Below are 14,889 nucleotides of genomic sequence, written 5' to 3'. Positions count from 1 at the left end.
AGGATTGAGTGAGAGACAGATAAATATACAGAGAGATACAGAAAGAGACAGACAGACAGCCAGACGGACAGAAACGAAAAAAATAGAGAGAGAAAACAAGAGAAAGACAGACAGACAGACAGAGGCAGAAAGAGAGAGACAGAAAGAGACAGACAGAGGTTGTGAGAAATTAAGTGCTGAAGTGGGAAGTTGAAGCTACTGAGCCAGGGAGAGGTGACCTTGCTGTCTCAGACATTAGGTATGCCAGAACCCTGCGTACTGCAATTTGTGCCAGCTTCCTCAGTACAACGGCATATAACAACATCTCTGAGCTGCCAGAGAGGGCTTTTAGTGCTGAGAAGATTTATCATATCAGCACTTCTTCTAATAAAGGGATTTTATTGTTTAAAGCGCAAACCAAAATCCCAACCTAACAACCCTCAGAAGGCACACTGAACAAAAAAATGCTACGAAACTGGGGTGTGAGGAGTTAATTCTTCAAAACAAAACTTGTGCTAAGTGTTTGTCAAATCAACTGGATAGAATTTTACTTCAAAGACAAGAATTTCAAATGAATGCTTCACTAATGACAGGCAGATAGACCCCTTTGTGATTCCTTGGGTCAGTGTCCATGCTTCAGTATTTCCATGACAACAGGTCCTGAGTCCCCAGGTCAGAGCTCAGTGTCGTATTGTTTTTTAAAAAGCACCACAGTCTGTCCTTAAACTCAGATTCCATTAACAAGGCATGCAAATGCAACCCCAATGAATGGTCTATGAGAGCATTCGGCCCATCAGAGATCTTCTGTAAAATCAGCAGCGCATTCCACTGAGTGAATCTATTCTGAAAACGGCTAGACAGCCACGTGAGGTGAAAACAGCCCGTTTCCCTTTTTTACATGGGGAAGCACACTGATAAAAATTTCGATCTTTCTTGTCTGAGCTGTCAGTCTGGTGCTCTGAAACCTAGTAATTAATGTCTTTAATTTCAGACCAAAGTGTGGAAATAAAATCAGAGAGAGCCCATCACTATCTCACACCTCAATAATGCAGAAAGCGTTGAGCCTGTGTAGGCCTTTGCAAACCTAAAATACTCCCTGCGCTCACCCAAGCTGTTGCAAAGAATTTTAATCTTTCCCTTACAAATGTATCAGCCTGACAAAAACCCATCATAGGGTCAAACTGGTGATCATGTTGTGGTGCATTTTATGATAAATCCTTTGTTACTTGGGAGCAACTAAGGTGGTGTGAGGAATTTAATGGCTTTAACTTCTCTGATATTCTGTCCGAAACCTGAATCACTGGTTTGGATGTGCGTGTATTAGTCTTTTTTGACAAAATGTCTCACCAAGTAATACATTTGTTTTGACAGGATTCTGAGAACATTTCAATCACAGAATAAGTCTACAGATGTAGCTAGCTTGCTAGCATACTTCGGAAATATTTATTTCATGCTAATATTCTGGGGAAACACCCATTAAACAGAGAAAAGAAAGTAGCATTCAAAGCACGAATGTGTTAGGAACTGCAAAGTAACAAGGCCATATGGCTATACGGCCACATACCTACATAACATGCCAGGGAATAGTACTGGCAAGAACCAAATGGCAGTAGCATTTGCTCAGTCCTGGTTAATTCGAAAACAATTAACTAACCTCTAACATTTACAACATCTCTGTGTACTAGAAGGCGATAACAATTTGTTGTCTGTAAATACTAACTTAGCCATTTTAGCTTTATTCCAAAAAAATGCAACACACAGGCTACTTGGCTGGCTTTACACTCAACAGCTACAAAAAAAAACCCTTTCAGCCTCTCCGCTTCTATCTGACATAGAAAAAAAGATTAAGCTTCGCGGTGAGTACCCTTTGCCCCAACCCTGCTGATGACACCTTCAGAGTCCTCGGCTGTAAAACCCCTTTTGAATTCAAATGGCGGTACAGTTGCTATAGATATGGCGCCCATTCGAGAACACACAGAGAACAGGCAGGAGAAAGAAAGGTCTGACGGTGGAGAATAAGAGAAAGAAAATGTAAAATTACTAACTTTCTTCTTTTTCTGTAAACCTCATCTGCAATTCTTTTTAGGGTCTGCAAGCCAGCTCCCACCTCCTCCCACCCCCAAAAAGAGGGGGGAAAAAAACCCAGTTTGTTGTTTTACAGCCTCTCTCCGCCTCTCTGTAGTTGGAGCTTCAGAATTGATTTGCAAATTTGCCCTTATTTCCCCAAGTTAAACGAGAGAAAAGAAGGGGTGGGAGGGTTCCTCTACACCCCCTACACCCCCCCCCCCCCCACCCCCCCTTAACCCCCAAACTCCCTTTCTCTAAGCCTTGCAGTTGACAAAAGGGTACTTGCATGAGAATACAAACTACAGGCCATAAAGCCATGGTCCTCATAATTAGGCTTCTGTTTGGAGGGGAGAAAATGGGCAGGCCAAATTTGAAAAGGAAATGACTTGGCAGAGTCTTAGCCACTCTGATTTCTGTGCTGGAGGTCCTAGCAACTGGGGACAGGGGATGGATTATCAAAAATTCCATGACAACTTACAACATAACATCAACACCTTGGGGGCCACAAAGCAGCTTAGTTGGGTTCCAGCTACACCATCTGCGTCTTGAAACGGGATGACTTGAGACCAGAGGAAGTGTGTGTGTGTGCATGTGTGTGTGTGTTTTCTTTCTCCAGCCTAATTGAGAAAAACAGATTAGTGTCACTGCTGTTAGCACAGATCCACGCAGCTCCTTAAAATCAAGCTGACTTGGTTCAAGGACTTCATGTCCATTAAGCTTCCAGACGGTTCAAGTCAGGCAATAACAGGGAGTATCAACCGGGCGCTTCAGGGGAACGGAGATTTAAAAATGTGCCTCACCAAAATAAATGACAGCAAAAGCAATGCATCCAAATGCATGTTCATCAATACAGATGTGGAAGAACTAAAAATTTAAATTCAAACGTGCAAAATGGAAAGCAGCATTTGTCACTGAAACAGATTTACATATTAAAACTACACACACTCTGCTTTGAGTGTTCAGCATGCATTGGTAATCAGGTCTGTTAATTCAGTTGCCTATTTCGGTAGTAAAAAAAAAAAAAAAGAGTGCGGTTAAAAGCAAATGTTTTCTCAGTGGGCGAATGTCCACTTGTCGTCCCTACTCGCAAAAACATACAGGCAAACAAGTCCCCACGCCAGGACTCGGAGTCCTTCTGTAAAGTCAACACTCAAACAACACCAAGCAAACACACACACAAAATGTGTCAACGCTCCCCGCTGTCAGACAGCAGTCCCCCGCGTGGGCGTCTGTCCTAACACCCGCCTTTCCGCGCTCTGTGAAGGGCCTCTGGGAAAAGCGCTCTGTGCTTCAGCAGAGTCAAGTGAGGCTTTCACACGGCGAGGCCAGGCTTAGAGTGGCTCTGCGCGTTCCATCGGTTTGACCGCTCCCTTTAGCGGTCACCTAGCCCGGCGCTGCTGCCGGAACTGCTCCGAGTTCCACCACAGAACCAAAAACACAGCCGAGTTCCACCACAGGAACCAAAAACACAGCCGAGTTCCACCACAGGAACCAAAAACACCAACAAAGTTCCACCACAGAACCAAAAACACAGCCGAGTTCCACCACAGGAACCAAAAACACCAACAAAGTTCCACCACAGGAACCATAGCACCAACCGAGTTCCACCACAGGAACCAAAAACACAGCCGAGTTCCACCACAAGAACCGAGAACACAGCCAAGTTCCACTACAGGAACCAAAAACACCAACCGAGTTCCACCACAGGAACCAAAAACACCAACCGAGTTCCACCACAGGAACCAAAAACACAGCCGAGTTCCACCACAGGAACCAAAAACACCAACAAAGTTCCACCACAGGAACCAAAAACACAGCCGAGTTCCACCACAGGAACCAAAAACACCAACAAAGTTCCACCACAGGAACCATAGCACCAACCGAGTTCCACCACAGGAACCAAAAACACCAAGTGAGTTCCACCACAGGAACCAAAAACACAGCCGAGTCCCACCACAGGAACCAAAAACACAGCGCTGCAATCAATGCAAACTGCCTTCCTTCTGCACACTGAGAACACGCTCCACCGGCCGGATAGTGTAAACGATCTTTTAAACGCGGGCAAAAAAACTATCCTTGTGCTCAAGTTATAAATGGGGAAGGCAAAACCTCAAAGAGGAAAGTGGGTATTAATTTTCAGCCCCTTTGTGCATGCGTGTAAGCTGAAGAGCAAAACACAAGCAAGTCCCATTATTCCCAGGTACTTGTGTTCGCTTATCTTTCTCTCTGTTTTACATTGAAATTTAATCCCAAACAGTACATTTAATCACAATGCTCAACCCCTCTACCCCTCCCCACCCCCCATCGCTCACCCCCCTCCCCCATTACAATGCATGGTTCAACTAAGGCCCCTTGCAGACACACATCTGGAAAACAAATTGAAAACGGACTGCGTTTCACCGAGAGGTGTCCACTTCCTGCTGTGGACAGTCGTCTCAAGAGTAATGGGGGCAGGGTGGGCGAGGAGCGCGAGCAACACGCCACCCCTGAACATGAGAGCTCAGCCAGTCATCTGAGACCCAGGATCCTAGAGTGCGCCGCTCACAACACTTACTGGTGGGAGGGGAGACGGCGTTAGCATCTTTCCCCCCCCCTCACACGGCGGCTGCCGACAGCCTTGCCGTCCTCCCGGACCGGTTCTGGCTGGATCGATCGACCCCCGTGACCCCGCAACCCTCGCATCCTGTCTGGCCGGGACACCGCTGGGCCGAGGAAGCGTGCGGGGGGGGGGGGGGGGCGCAACATCCGAACGCAGGGAAGGCAGGCATGGCAGAAAGGTTGTGCAGGCTGGGAGAGGGGCGCTGCAGAATATCAATCAGGATTAAAGGCCCGGTCTCCTTTCTTCCCAGCTTCTCCTCAGACATTCGCTCAGTTTTCTGCCAGAGTGGCTCAAGTGCCAAAGAGCTGACTGTTCCAACTTCTTGGTTCGAATAAGGTTTTCTGTTTTGATCTCTTCAGTCCCCCAGCTGTTCCCCAGAATTCCGTGCAACAGGTAACGAGGTAAAAATGCACGGAGAACAATATTTCTGGATTTTCTGTCTTGTTCATTTTCTTCATGCTCCACACAGCATAATTTACTGCGTGTAATTCCTTTGGGAAAACGTGCACGGTGAAATGCAGAGAAACATACGTGAGGCAGGTTTTTTGGCTCTGAAACATGACTGAAATTCAGTGGCACCTGAGGTCATTGCCGTGGAGGCTACAGTCAATGAGCTGTTGCATCCAGGGGTTGTTGTTGAGACCAAGGCTCAAACCTGGCCCAGTGGCTACACTGATTATCACACACGTTCCAAAAAGAAACATTGCCTACGTTGATATCCCTCAAAATAAATGTTGTGTGTGTGTCTTATGCTATTGTGGTATCCTATCCTATCCTATCCAGAGTGTGGTCCAACCTGTGCAAGCAGTATTTGCCCTGAATTAGCATGTTGCTCAACAGTATAATGTGCTTACTGATAATGGATGGAGGGCATGTAAAGCAGGTCTTTAAATAAATCTTGCTAGTGAGGACTATTTGCATAGGGCATGATTAGTACATCCAACACTGTCCCTGAGGGTAATTAGAGCCATTTGTTTTCAGAAAACACTGCTTTTTACCCTTTTTAACTTCACTCTCCTGACTACTCCACAAGGCTTGGGGCAGCAAGAAGTTTGATTCCAAAAGAGATTTCATTCCTCAGCTAGCGCTAAACCAGGGTACAGCACAGGAAGTGATCACTGATTAGTGATTGGAATGGAATGAAAGTGTACAGGTTGGGGGAGAGGATTCTCTGGGGACCCGCTTGGAAGCACCTCAGCCCAGCCTTGTGGGGACCACATGTGCACTCACCCTGTCTGCCAGCGTCCTCCTGCTGCCCTCCCCAAATCTCCCAGGATCAACTCCATCCTCAGGGCGTTTCTTTCCTTCCCTTATCAGCAGGACGATGAGTGCAACAGGAAACGGTCAGAGGATGGAAGGACGGCAAGAGAAGAATCAGGAAATGCATCTTTGCTCCCCTGGAGAGGAATGGGTAATATCCTTTCCCCGGCCCCCGCTCCAACCCTCAAGCCCGCATCGTGAGCAGGCCTCCCCAAATTTGAGGAGAGCCACTCTGCGGAGGACAGTCAGAGGAAAGCGGCTAGCACGCTCTAGACTACACATCAGAGCCAACACTCGACGTACAGCAAGTCATCAGTTAATGGATCCCCAAGCGGAGACTGTCAAAATTTGAAAACTGCCAAGAGAATGCTTCCAGCGAGGTGAGAGAAAGATACAGAAGGGAAGACAGCGAAAGAGGGAAAAGGGAAAGAAGAGCCAGAGAGCAAAGGAGGCAAATGGTGATTGACCGCGCTGAATTCCAGCGCAAGGCTTTTAAACAGCGAGGCTGTCTCGTGAGGGGTAATGGACGCCCTTCAGCCGATCTGCAGAGTCATAAGGAGCCGCTCTCGCCGAGGGAAGGCCCGGTGATTCAGGGCTTCGGCGCTGCACAGAAGGCAGGCAAAGAGCTCGCAGTGAATATGCCCCATTACCTGACTAATCAGTTTATGGCCCGGCCGTCTTTCGCCCCGTTCCCAAGCCTCTTAAGTAAGGTGACTTTGTAATGGCGATCGCTAAAGAGACGCTCGCGGAACGGCTATGCAGTAAACCACGGCGATAAGATCTGCACTCATACCTGTCACTGCGAATAATCCCATCAAAATAAATAAAGCCAACCACCCACTTAAGGCATTCCTGAGTAAGACAAAGAGCTCTGGCAAGTTAGCCACATTTTCTAATGCTGTGACATCATCCTACATATCCTGAGTCACAGCACAAGTCCACATATTGACAATGCATTCATACATGTATAAAGCACATGAAGAACTGTTTCAATATCAGGTACTATAATTACACTGTGTACGTTATATTTAATAATTTTTACTATATCCCATACTTGTCCCTCCTAGTGCTACTACAGTTACTACTACCCCAATAGTAATTTCGGGTGGTAGGAATAGTAATAATTGTAATAAGCATAAATAATTGAAGAATAACATTTAAAAACAAAGAAATCAAACTGTTCTCTTTGTTCTAACATTACCTCCGTGAATGAAGATTTTTTTTCAACCCCAGTAACCTGCACTTTGTTATTTCCAGTTCTTTATGCTGATTTCACAGGGGGAGAACTTAGATAAGGCATTAATATCCCGGTAATGACACTGCTCCCCAAAAACAGGGAGGGAGTGGCTGAGCGCAGGAAAGTCGAGCAAACAGTGGAGGTGAGTAATGTGGTCCCGTCCCTGCTAATGAAGAAAACGAGAGCGATAACGAAGCAGCCTCTCTTTAATAGCAGAGCTCCTAATGGGACATCAGACCCCAGGCATTGTCTCTTCTGTTTGCACGTCCTTCAAATGCCCAACTGTGTGTTTGCCCATATTTGCTTTGGAATGAGATACAACAGTCTACAGAGAGGCTGAGTGCCACTATTGCACATTCAACCGCAAGCACACGCACACACCACGTGTGCACACACACGCGCACACCACGTGTGCACACACGCACACACCACGTGTGCACACACGCGCACACACCACATGTGCACACACATGCACGCACCACGTGTGCACACACATGCACACACCACGTGTGCACATACACGCACACACCACGTGTGCACACACACGCACACACCACGTGTGCACACACACGCACACACCACGTGTGCACATACACGCACACACCACGTGTGCACACACGCACACACCACGTGTGCACACACACGCACACACCACGTGTGCACACACACGCACACACCACGTGCGCACACACACGCACACACCACGTGTGCACACACACGCACACACCACGTGCGCACACACACGCACACACCACGTGTGCACACACACGCACACACACATCTGGGAACACAGCTCACTCCAGAAAGGTTCTTACAAACATCCTCAAGCACACGCATATGCTAATCATGCTAACTGAGGACACGGGCACAGAAGGAATTCAGAGCCCATCTGAATATACCCATATGGGCGTCATAAGCTATCAGGAAATGAGGGTGTACCCATGTGCATGTCATACTACCTGCTGAATGCATCCACTCCTCACACACGGGTGCCTCGCTATCAGGAAATTATACCACGAGTGTCGTATACTATCAGGTGAATATACCCACATGGATGTCATACACTATCAGGCGAATGTACCCACATGGGTGCAGTATGTTATCAGAGGCATTTTGTCAAATCTACAGAAGGTAGATCTTTGCTCCCAACCATGGGAGAGGGAGCCTCTACCATCTCTAGCCATCTCAGAGACATCTTTGTTTGGATAGACCCCTCTTCCTGTTCCTCATTCCTTTAATTATATTAACACTCAAAACTGAGGAAGCTTCCTTTCCCTGATGGTTGGGTGCATGGAATGTATTTGAGGCATTTCCCATTTAACTGACTTAATCTGGGGGAGGCTTTACATAAATGCACATTTGGCACAGTTTGGGGTCCTGCGGCGGCTGGTTTAGCATAGGATTACTACAGCACTAATCATATCAAATGCACAGCATGAATTTTAAATAAGATTTGTTTTTCAATGTCAAAGAGACTGAACTGTATGTTTAATTTGATTGATGAGTCTATTATTGTACATTAATCTAGATTAATAGTCAATAATAAAACAAAAAGGAGCATGTCTTCTACATCAAAAATAAAACATTCAGGTTCTTTAATATTCAGACAATAAAAATTAGGGCAATATGAAATAAGCTTCTATGGAATCAGCCAGTGTAACTGACCTCATGAGATCATCTTCCATTCACCAGATAGGTGGTGAAGCACTGTAATCCATACATACACATAATCCAACTCCGTTTCATACCTCTTACCTGCCCATTTCTGACACCTCCGATTCCATTTTACTGATAAACCAAACGCCAGGGTGCTCTACTCTATACCTCTGTGAGTTCTCTGAGAGTAGTGGCCAAGATGCTGGCCCTACAGCGACCATCTAGAGAAGACATTCCTGTCAGCCAGAGCTGAGGGGGCTGTAACCTATTTAAATTGCCGATACCTCCACACTTGCACAGGCTGCCTCGTTGTGGGATTCGTGAGCTGTGATATCTTCTGGTAAACGTGTGCGCTTGGCTTAATACCCTTTGTGGGGAGTTTTCTGAGGAAACCTTCACCTCAGAGACCCTAGTGGTGCAGGAAGGTTTGCTGCTTACCCTGGTTTTCAGACAGAGGGGTACACGCAGGCCTCTGTAACCACTGGAACTAATGTGCGCCCCCATTAAGCTGTCCACAGCCGAAGGACACGTCCAGCAGTGGAGGAGATTGATGACGTGCTTTTGTTGGAGCCCCATTCAGACCAGACAGCCGCTTCGAGCATGCCAAGGTCTAAGGGGTTAACTAGGTTACCCTGTCAGCACCAGTGTCACAAAGAACCCCTTTTTGAGCCTTTTCAGTTCATTCTAGAATGCCAGTAACTTAAAAGAAATTTCTGCCTGGTTAATATACCTTTCATGAGCAACAAAGTATTTTCTTCCTGCAAAAAAACCATGTGTCATTTAAATAATAACACTTTTTTGAGGAAGAAAGGATTGATTGACAATTATATTTAAAGTTTCAGTCAAAATGTTGGTTGTCTGAGCCCACAGTCTGAAACAATGGATTTATAATGGGCTTATGTGGCAAAAACCATTTTGAGACTATTCCAGTAGCATACGACATAGTATTATTTGGGACATTTTCTGTCACTGCCAGATTTTCAAAATGTGCAAATGGAGTTTAATAAAATGGTTTGATCTTTTGGGGTCGTACAAGCGGGTTTGACAGATTGGTACACTTGCGGATAAACAAATGGGGGGGAGGGTGAGGAATCTGGGATGGGCTTTTGTGTCACTGAAAGGCTAAACGTGAGAAATAGTCCCTTCAGCAATTTTCCCACTGGGAAATTAAGATTTAAGATCTGGTCAGACGGGATTCTCTGGGTGAAAGGGGCCCCGCTAGGAGACGATATGTTTGTTTCTCTCTATTTATTGACTGCCACCTAGAAGCTGCTTTGTTTACACATGCAGGACAGGAAGTGACATAGTCTTAGTGCTCCAATGAGTCACATCTGTGACTAATCTCCCAACCACATTTCTCAAACTGTACTTCTGAGGAAATGACACCAATTTAAGAGTGATGCACACACGCACACCACCAGGAAATGTTTTGTTTGATGAAAGAAATGAAATCAAGTCCTTCTATTCCCCTCTAATATTTCAGAAATTATTTTTTTAATATATTTTTTTTCTATTTTTGTTCTGTTGTATTTATTTTTGTATATTAATTTCCCCTTTGATCTAGGCCTTCAGGAGTCTGTATTCAATTTTCCTTTATTTTCTCCAAACTTCAAGACAAACAATTACGGGAACTAGGAAGCTATTAAAATGAACAGGGAATCAGTCAACGTCAACCTACCTGTTTACAACTAAAAATAAAAATAGAACTTAGTCATTTTTATTTTAGTTAGAGGCAATCTTCCCCTGTTGCAAAAGCCAACAGCTATTGAAGCCTGGTTTGTAATGTGTAATTACACTAAAAGTCAAGGTTTTTGATCCAAGCCCTGGTTTTGTTCCAGGCCAGCTTGGGGACAATCATGAGAAAACTGACAGCTGTTTTGAGGCCATCTAAACTAACTTCAAAAGCAGCCAAACAAATGTGTCCCCCTCCTGATTACACACCATCCACAGAACCAGAAAACAGAACCTTCCTCAATAACCATGCAGTGACGTAATGTGGTGAAATTCCAATCTAGAAACCTCATAAACTTTAAAATTCTCTTAAAAAGCGTGAACAGGCAGGGGGAAGAAAGCCAACAAAACTTTAAATCCTTAAATAGAAGGATTTCCCACCCACCAAAATGTTTTTGTGAGGCAGTTTGGAACTCTGGAACTCTGCGTGAACCAAAAATTAATCAGCTCAGGCTGATGTAAGATTCTTGTCAGATAAGATGATTATGGAAGATGCCATGTTCACAGTCTTGGCTAATGAATCTGCAATATATGTGTGAAATCAGTGGAGGGTATAATATTTTAAATGGCTTGGGAAGGGATGCTGAACGAGGCTTCCCACAAACTGAATTAGCCACAAATGTCTAAATTCTCAGGCGTTACACAATGATATGCACTTCCACCACCACCCCTGTGCCCCCCCCCCCAACCCCCAACCCCCAACCCAAAGTAAAGCATTTTACAGAGAACATTAGACTATGAGCACATAATTAGTGTTTACAACAGCTGACAAAGCACCAAGCAACTGAAACGCATTGAGAAAACAAATCAGAAATTCTTTTTGCCCCTCTGACAGATGATGACAGGTGAGGTTTTTTTTGTGGTGAATCTGAAAATTGACACTGAATTCACGGTGCTGTAAACAAGCAACTTGGTGTGGATGTTGATGCATCCAGCCAGAACATCTGGAGTCACTGAGGGATTATTTCCCCAGATGTTGCCACACTAGGCCTCAACAATACAGTCACATAAAGGCAGTACTGAGGCTCGCAAATCATCATTCAGAAATGACAATATACCAGGAATCCCGGTAAATTTAGTCTCTGTGTCTAGGACAAATTAGTGGCCAGAAGAGGCAAAGATGACTATGCAAACACAATACATTGTCAATGATAATGTCATGGGACACAATTTTGTCTTTACTATGACACCTTTACTATTTTGAATTACACCTTTTTTTTTTTTCTTTTTTTTTTACAAATCTGAGAAGTTACAATACGGTCTAGATACCTCTGTGATTCATTAAATGCTAGAAATTGAGGTGTGGTTGGTAAGACCACTGGTTCGTTAGTCCTGTGCTTATTCTAAAATCTCGGAATCTAATTTTTGCGCGAATAAGCCTGACTGTTAGTTTTTGATTACTAAAACTATTAATGTTTCAAGTGTGTCTGTGTGTGTGTAGTTCTCCAGTTATGGATAAAAAATATGTCACGTATTTCTCATCCAAAGCAGAACTGAAACGCTCGAGATGCTGTCCCTCTCTTTCTACTGCCAAGTGAGCGCGAGCTGTTTCTATGATTGCTGGCGCGTCGTCGTCAAGGAGGTCTAATAAACATTTATCCTGAACCTAATGGCAAGTTATATCTGCATTTACGGTTTTAGTATGTCCACCTCACTTCACATTTGATAAGTCATCAAGAGACCGGGAGACTTCAAGGCAAAATGCAATTATCAGGCCCAATGTTTGTCCGCGAACGCAACCAAATTTAGAGTAATTTCAGTCCAGTATCTGCAACAGCTAATTGAGGAGTAGTCTCGTACAGCTTGTTGCTTCACGCAGGGGCGTGTTTACGTAGCTATGCTGGTGCTCAGATATAGGCATAGTGTTTAATTAGTTTGATTTCAAAACACGTGGGAGATGCATTCTATTTGAAACCATAAAAACTGTGACGCATAGTCTGACCACTGCACCACAAACTATTAATTGACATAGCCTCAATCTAATTGATGGAGTTGGACATGATAGGCTATAAGCACTGTCGTTTACATACATTTATACATACACATTTTGATATAGAGAACGTTGAATACCAGGATATGTGCAGGCTGTAGGGTGCATAGCAGTGTGGTTAAACTACCTCGACAGCGGCTGATCATTTGCCTATACAACTTGTATTCAAAGAGCTTTTACTTGTTGAAGGTGTTGTTTTTTCTTCTTTTTTGTGTTTGTCGTAGAGGCGTTAAGTTGAGACATCGCAGTAGGCTACTAAAGGTAACGTACAGTATACTTCAATATTTTGTTGTACATACAAGTGATAGGCTATATAGAGGGATTTTTTCCTGGCTTGCCTATCTCTTGAGAGTTTTTAAATATTGTTTCATTTCCAAAAAATAAAATAAGTTTAAAATGGCAAAATACAGTTCAAGATTTGAATTCAGGATGTAAATCTCTTAACTTACCTAAAGTCACGCAGATCAGGGCAAACACAAACGGCAGAGCATCCAGTGTGATGTGAAACTCCATTGCCCTTCTGGTTTCTCAGAAACCTGGTTTAGGCTATTTGAAATGCTGTCAATTCCAAAAGATGACTTGCGAGTATCCAAAAGCCGTGAAAAATCCAAACTGATAACACGTGTTTCAATATTAGTGACCGGCACTGCTCATTCGATGTTTCAAAGCGACTAAAGCCGCGTCGCAGAACTTTGGAAACTCCGTTCCAAACCGCGAGTCAATTCCCACCTCAGGAGCATTCGTAGCATCACATCGGGTCCGCACATGCAACACGCAAAGACGTCCCGAACAATCACTTTTCAACTGGTCCCCTCTATGTTCTCATATCTTTAAGAAAAATAGATTTGCCGTTTGAAATGAGAAGCCAGAGCGCAATCGATTTAACACAGACTAAAGAGGTGCCGCTATTACGTAGCCTGTATTATTACTGTATTCTGAGTTATTTAGCTCTACGGTCTTGAACGACAATTTCTCACAACTGCATGTCTGTTCATTGATCATTTAATATTTTCCGTCCGGTGCTGACAGAGAGAGCGATGGGTGAGCGAATGTTTAATTCTCAGCAATGACTTCCATCCTCGCAACCCCTCACTCCCCGAATGCACATAACTGAATTACGGCTCGAGCCCACTCCCCTCTGCCGGGAGCGCTGGATCATGGCTAAAGCCCACCCCTAACCATCTCCCTTGCCAAAACAGAGATCGCTGTTTTAAAGAGACAGCATGGAATCCTCTCTCACCTTTTTCTAACATCCAAAAATCAATATTTGTAGCATGGTCAACATTAATACATTGATAGTGTTTATAAATGGGACAACAACAACAATGATGATAAAATAATAATAATAATAATAATAGTGTAAGTTTGATGATTGCATCACTAAACTATTTGTAAATATCCTTTTATATATATTTTTTTTACACAAATGCTCTGCAGTTTGAATGTAAATGGTGACTGCATGAATCAGTGAAAAACACTGACATTTACAACAGGGGATTTCATACTCATTCCCGGAGAAGCACCGTGTGTAATGGTTTTTGTTCCTACCATAATTGCAAGCTCTGAATAGTCATGAGCCGTTGATTGCTTTTAATTAGTCACTAAATGTGAAATGAATGGTCACAAGTCAGAAATAGCTATGTATGAGGTGAGAATAAATATTTCACATTCAAATCTCGGGACTTTTAATCAGTCGGATGAACATAAGTCTCACGCTGTAATGTTTTGCGATGGGCTGCATGACAGATTATAGCTTTAGAAATAGGTTACGTTTTGAATTTATTTAATTTTAATTAATTAGACTGACAGATTGAAATCATCATCATAGTTACTGCAATGTAGTCACCTGCACTGGAACTAAGCTATCTGAGAAAAATGAAGCGGCCAATGACAGAGCAAATAGCAATACAGTAAGCTAAAGCTGCATTATATGAGTTATTGTACAAAATGATGACAGAACTTCAACATGTTTTCAACAACCTTACTTAAGATATTGGCTGACAAAAAAGCAGCTTACCCAGTAGGACTGAGTTTTAAATCCACTGATTTTGAATATTTGTCAGTACATTACAGCAAACAAATCAATGGAATTCATACATGTGAATGATATCCTTAAATAAGTAATGGAACCAGCAGCCTATCCTAATCAATATTATTATAAGGTTTTGCTTTGAGCAAGCAGAATTAAAATTCCAGTGGAGTGTTATTTTAAACATACATTTTCTTAATTTACTTGCAGTAAATAGTAAAATTCATAATGTTTGATAGGCAGCTGTTAACTATTTATTAAATTTATACTCGGAGTCTACTCCGGAAAAAGCTTTAATGTTTCCATGTAATCGTATCTTCTCTGTACTGGTAAAACCTTTT

The 14,889-nt window shown here is 43.6% G+C and overlaps 1 protein-coding gene across 9 annotated transcripts in view; it reads right to left on the bottom strand.

Annotated features, from left to right (window-relative positions):
• robo3 (roundabout, axon guidance receptor, homolog 3 (Drosophila)) overlaps positions 1 to 14,889 on the bottom strand; it is a 133,794-nt gene that overhangs the window by 59,421 nt on the left and 59,484 nt on the right. Inside the window, exon 1 of one of the 9 annotated variants that reach the window (XM_035435045.1) lies at positions 12,969 to 13,669. The exons of the other annotated variants lie outside the window; for them this stretch is intronic. Within the exon in view, the coding sequence (XP_035290936.1) occupies positions 12,969 to 13,032 (64 nt within the window). The 5' untranslated portion in view covers positions 13,033 to 13,669. Of the gene's footprint in view, positions 1 to 12,968; positions 13,670 to 14,889 lie in introns of those variants that run through there. 9 annotated transcript variants of the gene reach the window in all.

The sequence above is a fragment of the Anguilla anguilla genome, chromosome 9, assembly GCF_013347855.1.
Source record: "Anguilla anguilla isolate fAngAng1 chromosome 9, fAngAng1.pri, whole genome shotgun sequence".
NCBI classification, from domain to species: domain Eukaryota; kingdom Metazoa; phylum Chordata; class Actinopteri; order Anguilliformes; family Anguillidae; genus Anguilla; species Anguilla anguilla.
The sequence above is the reverse complement of the archived record's forward strand: the minus strand, read 5'-3'. Positions and strand labels throughout refer to the sequence as shown.